At 38.2% G+C, this 15202-nt stretch overlaps 1 protein-coding gene across 7 annotated transcripts in view; it reads left to right on the forward strand.

Moving 5' to 3' along the window:
* The first annotated feature begins 832 nt into the window (after nt 1-832).
* Nucleotides 833-15202, forward strand: part of RIC1 (RIC1 homolog, RAB6A GEF complex partner 1) — a 174437-nt gene continuing 160067 nt past the window's right edge. For all 7 annotated transcript variants that reach the window (XR_008618234.1, XR_003681261.2, XR_003681263.2 and 4 more), the window contains exon 1: nt 833-1053. Coding sequence is in view for 3 of the 7 variants with exons in the window: in XM_007108079.4 (XP_007108141.1) it covers nt 910-1053 (144 nt within the window). In the remaining 4 variants the exon portion in view is untranslated. The remainder of the gene's footprint in view (nt 1054-15202) is intronic.

Genomic DNA, 15202 nt, shown 5'->3' on the forward strand with positions numbered 1-15202 from the left:
TTACGAATTGAAATAAAGGGCCCCTCTAGGGTGTAAACTCCATGAGGGCAGGAAATTCACCACCAGGTTCCACTGCAGACCTTGTCAAACAAGAAAGGCTCACTGGGCGAGGGACACGACAAACCAGCACCGAGACCAGAAGCCAGGACCGGAACTAGAGCAGGGAGCGTCACGTGACTCGCCCTCCTCTGCAATTCCCCCCACCCCCACCCCCGCTCGGCGGTGCAGCTCCGGGACCGCCTCCACAAGAGGCCGCACCAATCCGCGAGGGAAGTCAAATTTGGCTAGGCCAGGCAAGGGGCGGCTCCAGCTCGTAGTCGCCTTGTAGCTGCGTCTCGCAGGCTCGGCCCACCTGTCGCCGAGTCTCAGGCGGTGGTCCCGCCTTCTAGCCCTGACTACACGCTCTACACTGCAAGTGGGAGGTGCAGAGGAGCAAGAGCGGGGCAAAGGCGCATGCGTGTTGAAGTGAAGCCCAAGGCGAAGTTTCAGAAAGCAGAGGGAGGGGGAGGGAGAAGTCTCCAGTACGCGCGCGCGCGCAGCAGCCCTCCCCGGCCAGACACACGCGGCGCGGCGTGGTGACGCCAGGGCGGCCCGAGGAAGGGGCGGGGCCGGGGCGGGCCTTCCCAGCTTTTCCAGCTCCTCCCGCCCCCTCCCGGTCCCGACTCTCCCTCCCCCTCCCTCCCCCACACTGGGCCCCGTCTGCGCGGGGGTTCCTTCGTCGCTTAGCTTCGCGTCGGCCCGGCCCGGCCCGGCCCGGCCAACGGGCAAATGCCCTGAGCTGCCACCGCCGCCGCCGCCGACTCGGCCGGTGGCGGTGTGGGAGACGGGCGTCCGGCCCCGGGCCGCTGAGTGTGACGGACGGGGCCGGGGGCCGCCGGGCGCCGCGGCGTCGGCGGCTCCGCGCGGACCATGTATTTCCTGAGCGGCTGGCCCAAGAGGCTGCTCTGCCCTCTGGGGAGCCCGGCCGAGGCGCCTTTCCACGTTCAGTCCGACCCCCAGAGGACTTTCTTCGCCGTGCTGGCCCCGGCCCGCCTCAGCATCTGGTACAGCCGAGTAAGTAGAGCCGCCCGCCGTCTCTCGCCTCTCCCTCCCCGGCATCCCGGCATCGTCTCGCCCCCAACTTCCACCCAGAGTCTGGGACCCCTGCCCCTTCGCGCCGGACCCATTCGTCTTCGCCGTCGGCGTCCTTGTTCCACCTACTCGGCCGCATGAACCCCCGGGTCCTAACACGTCCTCCGGCCAGGGCTCCAGGGTGGATGTCGTCGCTGCTGCCCCAAATCCCAGCGCCTCCCTGCGTTGGACCGACGGCCGCGCATAGTGCGGACCCCACGCGCTCCCTCGGCAGAGCCCAGACTTTCCCTCCTCTCCCTTCCCCCATTCGCTGAGGAACAAATTTGTTTAAACTTTCCGCAATTAGGAATCTGGCTGCTGTTTTGTTCCTAGCCCTTCCTTGCCCTAAAGGCCATTGTTTTGAAGTTAGGGAAAGCCTGTTGGGCTTTACCCAGTGTCAGACTTTACTTGCTGTGATAACTTACTTCTAGCAATTAACAGCCAGAGTTATTTTTTTACTAAAGTTCTGATAATCCATCTCCTCGCCTCACCCCAACATCTCCTTTCCACTTTCAGGCCAGTTCTTTTTTCTGCTGCTCTTGGCCTCTTCTGTAGAGAATTGTAGGGGGTTGGAAGGAGCGGATGTAGAGCTCAAATCTGTTCGCGCTGCTCCTGGTAGTCACACCTGGAAGTAATAAGATTTGGGAAGAGCGTGAACCGGTGTTCTGTTTTTGCTTTCTGTGAATCTTGCTTTTTTATTTCTTGTATCTAATTACTGAGTAGATAACTTCAAAAATAAGTGGTGGATAGGATACTCCTTATTTTCCTTGACGGTGCTGTTTATAAAAGCAACAAAATAGAGTATAAAAATGCCCCCCCCGAAGGCAGTACTAATCGATGTCAGAGTAAAGTCGTTCTCTTTTCAAAGCTAATTTTACCAAGTGGAAATAGGTCGTGACCTTAGCTTTGTTAGATCTGTGTGAAGTACTGGTTTTAGTTAAATTAGTTAAAACTGTCACATCTTTGTATCTGACCATTTGAATGCCTTTAAGGCCCTTGACTACCCTCACACACAGCCCTGGTAAAAGTGATGATGAGATTTAAATATTTCTGGTATCTTTTATATGACTATCATAGTGTTTAAATCAGACTATTTGCCATTAAGTTTTAGCTGATTTAATTTTTAAATATATATCAGAACAAAATAGGCTGTTATAAAACAACAGTGTGACTCTTCTGTCTGGTGCTTGATTGCATTTTTTGAATATATGTATTGCATATCATTTGCTTCTTAAATGAGATACTAATTCATTTACATCGTGTATGCCAATTGAATAATATTTTATTTGGTTGTATATAACTATTATACTTAAAGCATATAAAGAAAAAAATAATAAGAACTTGAATTTTAAATTGCCTTCTGAATTTAGTACATAATTTCACTCTAATTTAACAAATTGTTTGTAAAGCCTAAAATTTAACTTTCCTTATCTTTATAAAGGGAAGACCTAACTTAATTTTAGGCGGAACTAAACTTAATTTGAAGGAGGAATAGACCAGAAGCCTGTAGGCTACTGTTCTTCTGTAGAAGAAACAAAAATGTGCCTTGACTTTCTTAGGGATATCGTGAATATTAAGAATATCAGGTTTTTGTGCTTTTGGACTTACATACTAAATAAATCAAAGGCAGTCCTGGAATGTAAAACTACTCATACTCCTTTCTTTCAGATTCCCACCGTGCACACAGATAGCTGCTTCCTACAGAAGTGCTGGGGCCACTACCATTAAGATCCACTGTGCAAAAAGTTAGTTTGTACAGAATCTGTGGGGTCAGAAGTATGTGAAATGATATGCAGGAATACCTTAGAGGAGGCTCCATGGTACTGTAGGTTTACGAATGGTTAACTTTGATCTCTGGCATCACTGTCACTTTAAAGATTAAAGTATTGGACCAGATGAATTTAAGGTCTATAACTGGGTGAATGGGGGAACAGGTGCCAGACGCCAGTTTTTATTTTGATTTTTAAATTTCTAAACTTAAATTTATTTTAACTTACATAATTTAGGTCAACAGACTTCTTTTAGAAGTGAAAACACCTCTACCTAAATTGAGTAGCTATCAGTTATTTCTATATAATTTAGAGTGAATTGGTTTAAAATGTTTGCGTGAGAATATGAAAGCTTTGATTTTGGAGGCATTGTATATGCAAGTAATTTTACAGAATAAAGTGAATTTTGAAGATCTGAAGAGGGTTTTATGGAGTTTGAGGTCTTAAAAGCAGCTTGAGGGCATTTGGAGACAGGGAGAAACATGCTCAAAGAGATGAGAGGATATAACACGGTTTGCTTACTTGAAATTTTGTTAGGGCTCTCTTAGTAAGTTAAACTCAGGAGGAATGCATTTTTCAAAAGAAAAAACTACCCTTGTGGGAGGATCGCGCATTTGATAGTCTAGCTGTTTTGTTTTTTAATGTCTAAAGGAATTGTTGTCTGGAAAATGTTGATTAGACATGAGACAATGGAAACATTAAAATAAAATCTCTAAGGATAACTTTTGTACATTTTATGGGTCTTCTAGTGAGCTTATATGTATCAATACCTCATATAGCTACTATTATAAACTGTAAGTAGCTATTTGGAATCCCAGTGTTATAGAATCATATCTCTTCAAAATTCTTTCCTGACTCCAAGTTTGAGAAATGTAGTATAGTGCTTTTCAGATATGTTAATAAACAAAAAGAGTTTCTGTAGATACTCATTTTGCTTTTTGATTTCGGTTTTTTTGTTTTTTTTTTTTGTGGTACGTGGGCCTCTCACTGCTGTGGCCTCTCCCATTGCGGAGCACAGGCTCTGGACGCACAGGCTCAGCGGCCATGGCTCACGGGCCCAGCCGCTCCGCGGCATGTGGGATCTTCCCGGACTGGGGCACGAACCCGTGTCCACTGCATCGGCAGGCGGATTCTCAACCACTGCGCCACCAGGGAAGCCCTTGATTTCATTTTTAATGTGAGGATGTGACTTGTTTTCATTGTAACATGTTGATGTAAATTGCTTTCTCTACTTTGTGATTCTATTTAGGAGTTTTAAAAACTACTTGAGCTTACAACAGGGATCATCCATATATTTTGGAACCCAAAAAAGGGGACTCCAAAAAGGTTTGGTATGTATGTTAGATTGGGGTGCTAGAGGTGGCACTTACTTGATGGAGCAGTTGATGATGTATTTCTGCCAAGGGTATTGTAAAAGGACTAGTTTCAGCTTTGAGGATGAAGCTGCTGTTTAAAGCACATTATGATTTATGATTGACATGGGTGTTTTGTGAGATGAATTGTGTTTTGTACTGTATCATAGAGCCTAGAATTATTCCTTTAATATACTCCTTAACTGTGAGTACAAAAAGTCTACATATGTGAACCACAAAATGATACCTTAGAATGCTGTAATTCTAAATTAGTCTTATTTCAGTTTTCAGGTCATTGATTATTTCAAATATATGAACACCTCCTGTGAAAAAGGTAGTATAAATAGGCAGTATATGAAAGGGATTAAGGTGCACATTGTATGAAAAAAACATTCTATCCAAAGATATTAGTGTGTTAATATAAATGAAAATTTTGTGAGTTATCACTACTAATAAAAAGCTGAAATAGATAAATAATTACTGGCCTTATGAAATAAATTGTCTTTGAGTAACCTTGAATAGAAATTTATCCTCTTGTTGCTGTATACTAATAATGGAAAACAATGAGATAGACGTTCAAAGAATCAGGTGTATGATTAACTGTGTGACCTTAGGAAGGTAACTTAATTTGTATTGTACCTATATTTTTCCAGGTCTCCCATTTCTCACCTTTTCAACCCTATTCTGTTAATGCCTCCAGAGAGCCTTCCTTATAAACTCATTGGTTGGAAGTCATTTAGGGTTCACTGTTGGTTAAAGAATGAAGTTCAAACTCCTTAGTTTGATACCAGAGAACTCCCCTCTTGGGATGCTCTCTTGCCCCATCTCTGCCTATCAGAATATTATTCAAACTTTAGCTACTGTTGAAATCCTGCTCTGTGAGTCATTCTTTATTTACTGTAATTAGAAATATTCATTTTTTTTTGATGAACTACTGTTTGTACTGTAGTTTTGTACACATGCTTTATTTCTCCAACTAGATTGTAAGTTTCTGGAGTGCAGAAGTGGTCTTATTTATTTATTTAATTGAAGTGTAATTGAGTTACAACATTGTATTATTTTATTTATTTTTATTTATTTTTTTTTGCGGTACGCGGGCCTCTCACTGTTGTGGCCTCTCCCGTTGCGGAGCACAGGCTCCGGACGCGCAGGCTCAGCGGCCATGCTCACGGGTCTAGCCGCTCCACGGTATGTGTGATCTTCCCGGACCGGGGCACGAACCCGTGTCCCCTGCATCGGCAGGCGGACTCTCAACTACTGCGCCACCAGGGAAGCCCCATTGTGTTATTTTAGAAGTGATCTTATTTTGTATTATCCATAATGCTTTGCACAAAGCACATGCTTAATAAGTATTTAAAATAAGTTAATGAATTTAGGATATCTGTCCTATGCATAGCACAGAATTTTTTCAAGTTTTAATAATTGGAAGATTTTTAAATGTTGACATGTAACTTAAAAAAATGTGGTAATACTAAATAACAACTTAAAATCAGAAAAATTTGATTAGCGAGGGTTATATAAGTGAAGGTGAATTAAATACCTTTTTATTACACACAGTCCAAATTATATTAGAAAAGTGGTACATGTTATTCACAATAGACAAGATGTGGAAGTAACCTAAGTATCTGTCAGTGGATGAATGGATAAAGGAGATGTGGTACATATACACAGCGGAATATTATTCAGCCATGAGAAAGAAGGACATCTTAAACCATTTGCGGTGACATGGCAGGACCTTGAGGGCATTATGCTAAGTGGAATAAGTCAGAGACAATTCATGTATGATATCATTTATCTATATGGAATCTGAAAAAGCTGAATGCATAGAAACATTCTAGAATGGTGGATACGAGGGGCTGGGGAGGGTGGAAAAGGGGAGATGTTGGTCCAAGAGCATAGACTTCCAGCTGTAAGATGAGTAAATTCATGTACAGCATGGTGATTATAGTTGATAATACTGTATTATATACTTGAAAGTTGCTTAGATGAGAGTAGATTTTCAATGTGTTCACTACAAAAAAGAAATGGTAATTATGTGACATGATGCAAGTGTTAGCTAAGACTATGGTGGTAATCATTTTGCAATATATAAGTGTATGAAATCAACATGTAAATCTTAAACTTTTACAGTGTTATATGTCAGTCATATCCATTAAAGCTGGGGGAAAAAGTGGTACATGATAAAGGGTCCTTCTTTAATTATTAGATAATCTGCTGTTTGCCAAAACTTAAGCTACTGTGCAGTATTACAGCTAGTTGAACTCCTGGTTCCTGGTATGTGTTTATATTGATGTGATCTATGGAAAAAGAAGGTCACACACACAAAAGAAGCCGAATAAGAACATTAAAGACATTTTGCTTATCTTCAGGTGCTCGTGAATTATCGAAGTGATCCGTTTTACTCGTGAACATTCATCTGAGTTTACTGTGGATTGTGTGCTTTACAACATGGGAATCAAAGTTTCCTGAATTTAGGTTCTTAACATACCTCACTCATGATTTTTGCCCTGTCCTCATAGTACCTATCCAATCTAACTTTTAGACTTGAAGTTCTCTTTCAAAATAAATTAATTTATATCTTTATTACAAATGGAAAACTAGCACCACTTGTATGAATAGAGGGTTACTGCATGAGGGAATACAATGAAAAGAATGTTATGAAAATCTAGTTTCCTGCCAAAGGCTCTTACCTTTTTCTTTAAAATGGCAGATTACATGAGAAGTGTTTAGAAGTAAACTAGGCCCTCATGCAGATTTCCTCCTTACCTAAATCAAAAGGATTGGAGAATTGAAAAAATTTATTTTCTCACATATGATTAAATATTTAATACAGTGTTTATATGTTATCTAAAATAGTATAGAAAATACTGCCTTAAAGCATTCCATTTACTACTAAATAAAGCTTTTATTATGTAGTTTATCAGGTTAGAAAAAATAAATTTACAATTTAAGCATTTTTAAATGTTCTAGAATTCAGACTTGCCACAGAGTGAGACAATTGCTTAATTTTCTTCTTTTTTTAAAAAATTGACCAGCAAACATGAATTGTTTGAGATCAAGGTATCTTACTTTTCTTTTAAGTCCATTATAATTGCTTTGCTTTGAGTTGCTATCACAAACCTGTCTTCCCAAGTGATTGCCTTATTTCAATCGTAAATCATACTTAAACTTACATATGAAATTTTGGTTATTATTGTAAATATAAAGTAGGATTTGCTGTGGTTTAATTTTCAAACAGCTTTATTGAGGTGTATAAAATCCATCTATTGTAAGTGTACAGTGATTTTTAGTAAATTAATAGCATTGTGCAATCATCATTACAGTCTAGTTTTAGAACATTGATAACAACCTCAAAAGTATTATGCTCATTTGCAGTCAACCTCTGCTCCCACTCCGGCCCCAGGAAATCATTGGCTGGCTTTTTGTCCCGTTGGATTTGGCGGTACTCCTTTTTATTGCTGAATATTATTCCATTATATGGATATACCATACATTTTTTTAGTCCATTCACCAGTTGATGGGTGTTTCGATTGTTTCTAATTTTGGACCATTATGAATAATGCTACTGTAGACATCTGTGTATACTTTTTTGTGAGATTATATATTATCATTTCTCTTGGGGAGATACCTAAGAATGGAAGTGCTAGGTCGTATGGTAAGTTTGTGTTTAGCTTTTTAGGAAACTGCCAAAATGTTCAAAGTAGCTGTCACATTTTACATCCGCACCAGGAGTGTATGAAGGTTTCTGTTTCTCCACATCCTGTTAACACTTGTCAAGCTTCTGTCAATCTTCTTTATTATAGCCATTTAGTGGGTTTGTAGTGGTATCTCCTTGTAGCTTTAATTTGTATATTCCTAATGACTAAAATGTTTAACATCTTTTCATGTGCTTATTAGTCATTTGTATACCTTATTTGGTGAAATATCTATTCAAATCCTTTGCCCCCCCCTTTTTTTTTAATTGGAATGTTTGTCTCATTGAGTTGTAAGAGTTCTTTATATATTCTAGATACAAGTTCTTTATCAGATATATGACTTGCATATATTTTATCAGTCTTTGATTTGTCTTTTCAGTTTCTTAATGTGACCTTTTGAAGAACAAAAGTTTAGTTTTGATGAAGTCTGGATTATCATCTCTTTCTTTTATGAATCATGCTTTTTGTGTCTTATCTAAGGAACCTTTGGCTGGTCCAAGGTCACAGACATGTTCTGTATTTTCTTTTGTAAGTTTTATCGTCTGAACTCTTACACATAGGTCTGTCACATGTTTTGAGTTGATTTTTATCCGTGGTTTGAGGTAAAGGTCTAAGTTCAGTTTCTTTTTTACATATAGATCCAGTTGTTTTAGCATTATTTGTTGGAAAGACTCTTTTCACTATTGAATTGCATTGGCACCTTTGTCAAAAATCAGTTGACCATAAATGTAAGGGTTTATTTCTGTATTTTCTATTCTATTCTGTTAATATGTCTATCATCAGGCTGACATCACACTATAGCTTTTATGGCAGGGTGGTGAAACTCCTACTTTTTGCTTTCAAAATTACTTTGCTATTCTAGATCCTTTGCATTTCTATATCAATTTTTAAGATCATCTTGTCAATTTCTACCAAAAAAAAAAAAAAAAAAAAAAAAAAGAAAAACCTTGCTGGGATTTTCAGAAAATGTCACTAAATCAGACACTCATAAACATGAGTGTTTCTCCATTTATTTAGATTGTAAAAAGTTTCTGTTGTTAATCGGCTATACTCCAATATAAAATAAACAAAACAAAAGTTTCTGTTGGCAGTATTTTTTCGTTTTCAGTGTACAGGTCTCTCACTTTTGTTAAACTTATTTTTAAGTATCTTATTTATCTTTTATGATGCTGTTTTGAATGTAATTTCATTTTCAGATTGTTACTGGTATATAGATATAAAATTGATTTTTGTATATTGTTCTGCAGCCTTGCCAAAGCTTGTTTACTTCAGTAGTTTTTTTTGTAGTTAGAACTAATAAATTCAGGAAAATTACAGGACATAAAATCAAGATGCAAAATTCAGTTGCATTTTTATACAAAAACAATGAGCATCTAGAAATGAAATTAAGAAAAAAGTTCCATTTACAGTAACATCAAAACGAATAAAATACAGAGCGTGGGGGGAGTTTGGGATTAACATATACACACTACTATGTCTAAAATAGATAAAAAACAAGGATCTACTGTGTAGCAAAGGGAACTATATTCAATGTCTTGTAATAACCTGTAATGGAAAAGAATCTGAAAAAAAAAGTGTGTATTTGATATAACTGAGTCACTTTTCTGTGTACCTGAAGCTAACACAACATTGTCAGTTAACTAAAAACGGTTAATTCAAAAAATGGTTGCTGAGAAAAAAAAGTAAAATCTTAGGATTAAACTTAACTAAGGAGGCGAAAGACATAGGCTAACAACTACAAAACATTGCTGAAAGAAAGAAGATGCAAATAAGTGGAAAGACGTCTCATCTTTACGGGTTGGAAGACAATATTGTTAAGATGCCAGTAGTACCCAAAGTAGCCTACAGATTCAGTGCAATCCCAACAGTGTTTTTTTTTGCAGAAATACGAAAATCACTCTAAAATTGATACGGAATCACAAGGGACTCCCCACATCAGTCTAGCTAAAATTTTATCAATTTTTTAGATCTTTACAGAGAACCAGTGTTTGGTTTTACTGATCTTAGTCTATTAATTTTCTGTTTTCTGTTGATTTCTGCATTGAATTTTCTTAAAAAACTATTTTCTTCAGCTTGCTTTGGGTTTAATTTGTATAAAGCAAATTAAAAGTAATTTTGCTAGGTTGAGAACAGGTTATTAGAGGCATTTCTTTTTTTAAAATAGGCATTTTAAGCTCTAAGTTTTCTTCTAAGTACTGTATTAGCTGTATTCCATAACTTTTTTCTTTTTTTTGAGCAGTTTCAGGTTTACAGTAAAATTGAGAGGAAGGTAAATAGATTTCCCATGTCCCCCCCCTTTACACATGCACAGCCTCCCCCATTATCAACATCAGTCATCAGAATGGTACTTTTTTTTTAAACCAAGGATAAACCTACATTGACACATCGTACTTACCCAAAGTTCATAGTTTACCTAAGAGTTTACTCTTGGTATGTGTGTTCAGTGTGGTTGGACAGATGTCTGATGACATATCCATCGTTGTAATACCATACAGAGTATTTTTCCTGCCCTAAAAATCCTGTGTTCTGCCCATTCGTCGCCTGCTCCACTATAACTTTGATACGTTCCAATTTTGTTTTCATTTAGTTCAGTTTTAAAAATTTAACCAATTTCTTTGAATCATGGATTATTTAGAAGTGTTGTGGTTTAATTTCTAAATATTTGAGGATTTCCCAAATTCTGCTATTGATTTCTAGCGTAATTTCATTTGGTTGGGGAATATATATTTTGGGTGATTTTATTCTTTTAAGGTTATTAAGACTTGTTTTATGGGTTAACATATGGTTTGTGTAAATGAATGTGCAGTGAGCACTTGTAAAGAATGTGTTCTGCTGTTGGCAGAGTGTTCTCTAAATATTAGGTTAAATTGGTTGATATGGTTAAGTGTTCTATAGCCTTGCTAATGTTAAGTCTAGTTCTGCCAGTTATTGAAAGTGAAGATTGAAGACTCCAACTCTGTTGTTGAATTGCCAGTTTCTTCTTTGAGTTCTGTCAGTTTTTGCTTCATGTGTTTTTGGGCTGTGTTGTTAGATTTGTATACCTTTATAATTGTTTTATCTTCCCTTTGTATTAACTGATTTATCATTATGAAATTCCCTCTCTCTACTAATGTTCCCTTTCTTGAAGTGTATTTTGTTTTGCCTTAACATTGCCACTACACTTCTCTTAATATCACCACTTGTGTGACATATCTTTTTCCACCCTTTTACTTTCAAACTGCTTATGTCTTTCAGTCTCAACTGTGTCTTGTATAGATATCATATACTTAGATCTTGCTTTTTGCTGTTGTTTCAAAAATCCAATCTGATAATTCCTGCCTTTTGATTGGAGTGTTTTGTTCGTTCACATATAATGTGATTACTGATGTGGTTGGATTTACATTAGCTACTTTGCTATTTCTTTTCTACACCTCACACTCACATGTTTTTTGTTTACCCGTTATTCCTTTAATTGCTTTGATTTCTTAATCATACTTTCTGAGTTATTTTATTAACGGTTGCTTTAGCAATTAAAAAATGAATCTTATTACAATATACTTCAAGTTAATACTGAATTAATTCCAGTAAAATATAGCAAATTTTTCATTCCTTTTTTTTTTTTTTTTTTTTTGTGGTGCGCGGGCCTCCCACTGCGGAGCACAGGCTCCGGACACACAGGACCAGTGGCCACGGCCCACAGGCCCAGCCGCTCCACGGCACGTGGGATCCTCCCGGACCGGGGCACGAACCCGCATCCCCTGCATTGGCAGGCAGACTCCCAACCACTGCGCCACCAGGGAAGCCCCATTCCTTCTTTTTACTTTTATGTTTTTAAAGTGATAAAATGTACGTATAATTTACCATTTTAATAATTTTTAAATATACAGTTCTGTGACGTTAAGTGCATTCACATTTGTGCAACCATCACCACCATCCATTTTCAGAACTTTTTTCATCTTCCCATGTTGAAACTCCCTTCCTGGTAACTCCCCATTTCCCCCTCCTCCCAGGCCCTCACAACCACTATTTTACATTCTTTCCTTATGAATTTCACTAGTGTGGAAACACAATATTTGACCTTAAGTGATAGACTTAATTCACTTAGAATGTCTTCAGGGTTCTTCCATGTTATAGCATGTACCAAAATTTGCTTTTTAAGGCTGAATAATATTTCATTGTAGGTGTATATTATAGTTTGTTTATCCATTTATATGTTGATGGAGACTTGGGTTGCATCCACTCTTTGGGTTGCTTTCACTTACTGTGAATAGTCCTGCTGTGAACATTAGTGTGCAAAAATCTGTTTGTGTCCCTACTTTTGATTCTTTTGTGTATATACCCCGAAGTGGAATCACTGGATCATATGGTAGTTCTGTGTTTAATTTTTTGAGAAATTGCTTTTTTGTTTTTTTTTTTTGATTGCCATACTGTATTTCACAGTAGCTGCACCATTTTACATTCCCATCAGCAATATACAGGGGTTTCGATTTTCCCACATCTGTGCCAACACTTTCTTTTGTTTGTTTGTTTTTTGATTATAGCCATCCTGAAACGTGCAAAGTGGTGTCTCATGGTTTTTTTTTTTTTAACATCTTTATTGGAGTATAATTGCTTTACAGTGTTGTGTTTCTGCTGTATAACTGAGTGAGTCAACTATATGCATATGTATATCCCCATATCCCCTCCCTCTTGCATCTCCATCCCACCCTCCTTATCCCACTCCTCTAAGTGGTTGCAAGGCACCCAGCTGATCTCCCTGTTCCAAGCAGCTGCTTCCCACTAGCTGTTTTACATTTGGTAGTGTATATATGTCAGTGTTACTCTCTCATTTCGTCTCAGCTTACCCTTCCCCCTCCCCGTGTCCTCAAGTCCATTCTCCACATCTTTGTCTTTATTCCTGTCCTACACCTAGGTTCATCAGAACCATTTTTTTTTAGATTCTGTATACATGTGTTAGCATACAGTATTTGTTTTTCTCTTTCTGATTTACTTCACTCTGTATGACAGACTTTAGGTCCATCCACCTCACTACAAATAACACAATTTCGTTTCCTTTTATGGCAGAGTAATAGTCCATTGTATATATGTGCCACATCTTCTTTATCCACTCATCTGTTGATGGACACCTAGGTTGCTTCCATGTCCTGGCTATTGTAAATAGTGCTTCAGTGAACATTGTGGTACATGTCTCTTTTTGAATTATGGTTTTCTCAGGGTATGTGCCCGGTAGTGGTATTGCTGGGTCATATGGTGGTTCTATTTTTAGTTTTTTAAGGAACCTCCATACTGTTCTCCATAGTGGCTGTATCTATTTACATTCCCACCAACAGTGCAAGAGGGTTCCCTTTTCTCCACATCCTCTCGAGCATTTATTGTTTGTAGATTTTTTAATGATGGCCATTCTGACCTGTGTGAAGTGATACCTCATTGTAGTTTTGATTCACATTTCTGTAATGATTAGTGATGTTGAGCATCTTTTCATGTGTTTGTTGGCAATCTGTATATCTTCTTTGGAGAAATGTTTGTTTAGGTCTTCTGCCCATTTTTGAATTGGGTTGTTTGTTTTTTTGATACTGAGCTGCATGAGCTGCTTGTATATTTTGGAGATTAATCCTTTGTCAGTTGCTTTGTTTGCAGATATTCTCTCCCATTCTGAGGGTTGTATTTTCGTCTTATGGTTTCCTTTGCTGTGCAAAAGCTTTTACGTTTCATTAGGTCCCATTTGTTTATTTTTATTTCCATTTCTCTAGGAGGTGGGTCAAAAAGGATCTTCCTGTGATTGATGTCATAGAGTGTTCTGCCCATGTTTTCCTCTAAGAGTTTTAGAGTGTCTGGCCTTACATTTAGGTTTTTAATCCATGTTGAGGTTATTTTTGTGTATGGTGTTAGGGAGTGTTCTAATTTCATTCTTTTACATGTAGCTGTCCAGTTTTCCCAGCACCAGTTATTGAAGAGGCTGTTTTTTCTCCATTGTATACTCTTGCCTCCTTTATCAAAGGTGACCATATGTATGTGGGTTTATCTTTGGGCTTTCTAACCTGTTCCATTGATCTATATTTGTGTTTTTGTGTCAGTACCATACTGTCTTGATTACTGTAGGTTTGTAGTATAGTCTGAAGTCAGGGAGCCTGATTCCTCCAGCTCCATTTTTCTTTCTCAAGATTGCTTTGGCTGTTCCGGGTCTTTTGTGTTTCCATACAAATTGTGAAATATTTTGTTCTAGTTCTGTGAAAAATGCCATTGGTAGTTTGATAGGGTTTGCATTGAATCTGTAGATTGCTTGGGTAGTATAGTCATTTTCACAATGTTGATTCTTCCAATCCAAGAACATGGTCTAGCTATCTGTCTGTTTTTATTGTCTTTAATGTCTTTCATCAGTGTGATAGTTTTCTGCATACAGGTTTTTTGTTTCCTTAGGTAGGTTTATTCCTAAGTATTTTATTCTTTCTGTTGTAGTGGTAAATGGGAGTGTTTCCTTAATTTCTCTTTCAGATTTTTCATCGTTAGTGTATAGGAATGCAGGAGATTTCTGTGCATTAATTTGGTATCATGCTACTCTACCAAATTCATTGATTAGCTCTAGTAGTTTTCTGGTAGCTAGCATCTTTAGGATTCTCTATAGTATCATGTCATCTGCAAACAGTGACTGTTTTACTTCTTTTCCGATTTTATTGGATTTCTTTTATTTCTTTTTCTTCTCTGATTGCTGTGGCTAAAACTTCCAAAACTATGTTGAATAATAGTGGTGAGAGTGGGCAACCTTGTCTTGTTCCTGATCTTAGAGGAAATGGTTTCAGTTACTCACCATTGAGAAGGATGTTGGCTGTGGGTTTGTCATATATGGCCTTTATTATGTTGAGGTAGGTTCTCTCTACTCCTACTTTCTGGAGAGTTTTTATCATAAATGGGTGTTGAATTTTGTCAAAAGCTTTTTCTGAATCTATTGAGATGATCATATGGTTTTTATCTTTCAGTTTTTTAATATGGTGTATCACATTGATTTGTGTATATTGAAGAATTCTTGCATTCCTGGGATAAACCCCACTTGATCATGGTGTATGATCCTTTAATGTGCTGTTGGATTTTGTTTGCTAATATTTTGTTGAGGGTTTTTGCATCTATGTTTATCCGTGATACTGTCCTGTAGTTTTCTTTTTTTGTGACGTCTTTGTCTGGTTTTGGTATCGAGGTGATGGTGGCCTAGTAGAATGAGTTTGGGAGTGTTCCTCCCTATGCTATATTTTGGAAGAGTTTGAGAAGGATAGGTGTCAGCTTTTCTCTAAACGTCTGCTAGAAT

This window comes from Physeter macrocephalus, chromosome 9, assembly GCF_002837175.3.
Source record: "Physeter macrocephalus isolate SW-GA chromosome 9, ASM283717v5, whole genome shotgun sequence".
Taxonomy (NCBI): domain Eukaryota; kingdom Metazoa; phylum Chordata; class Mammalia; order Artiodactyla; family Physeteridae; genus Physeter; species Physeter macrocephalus.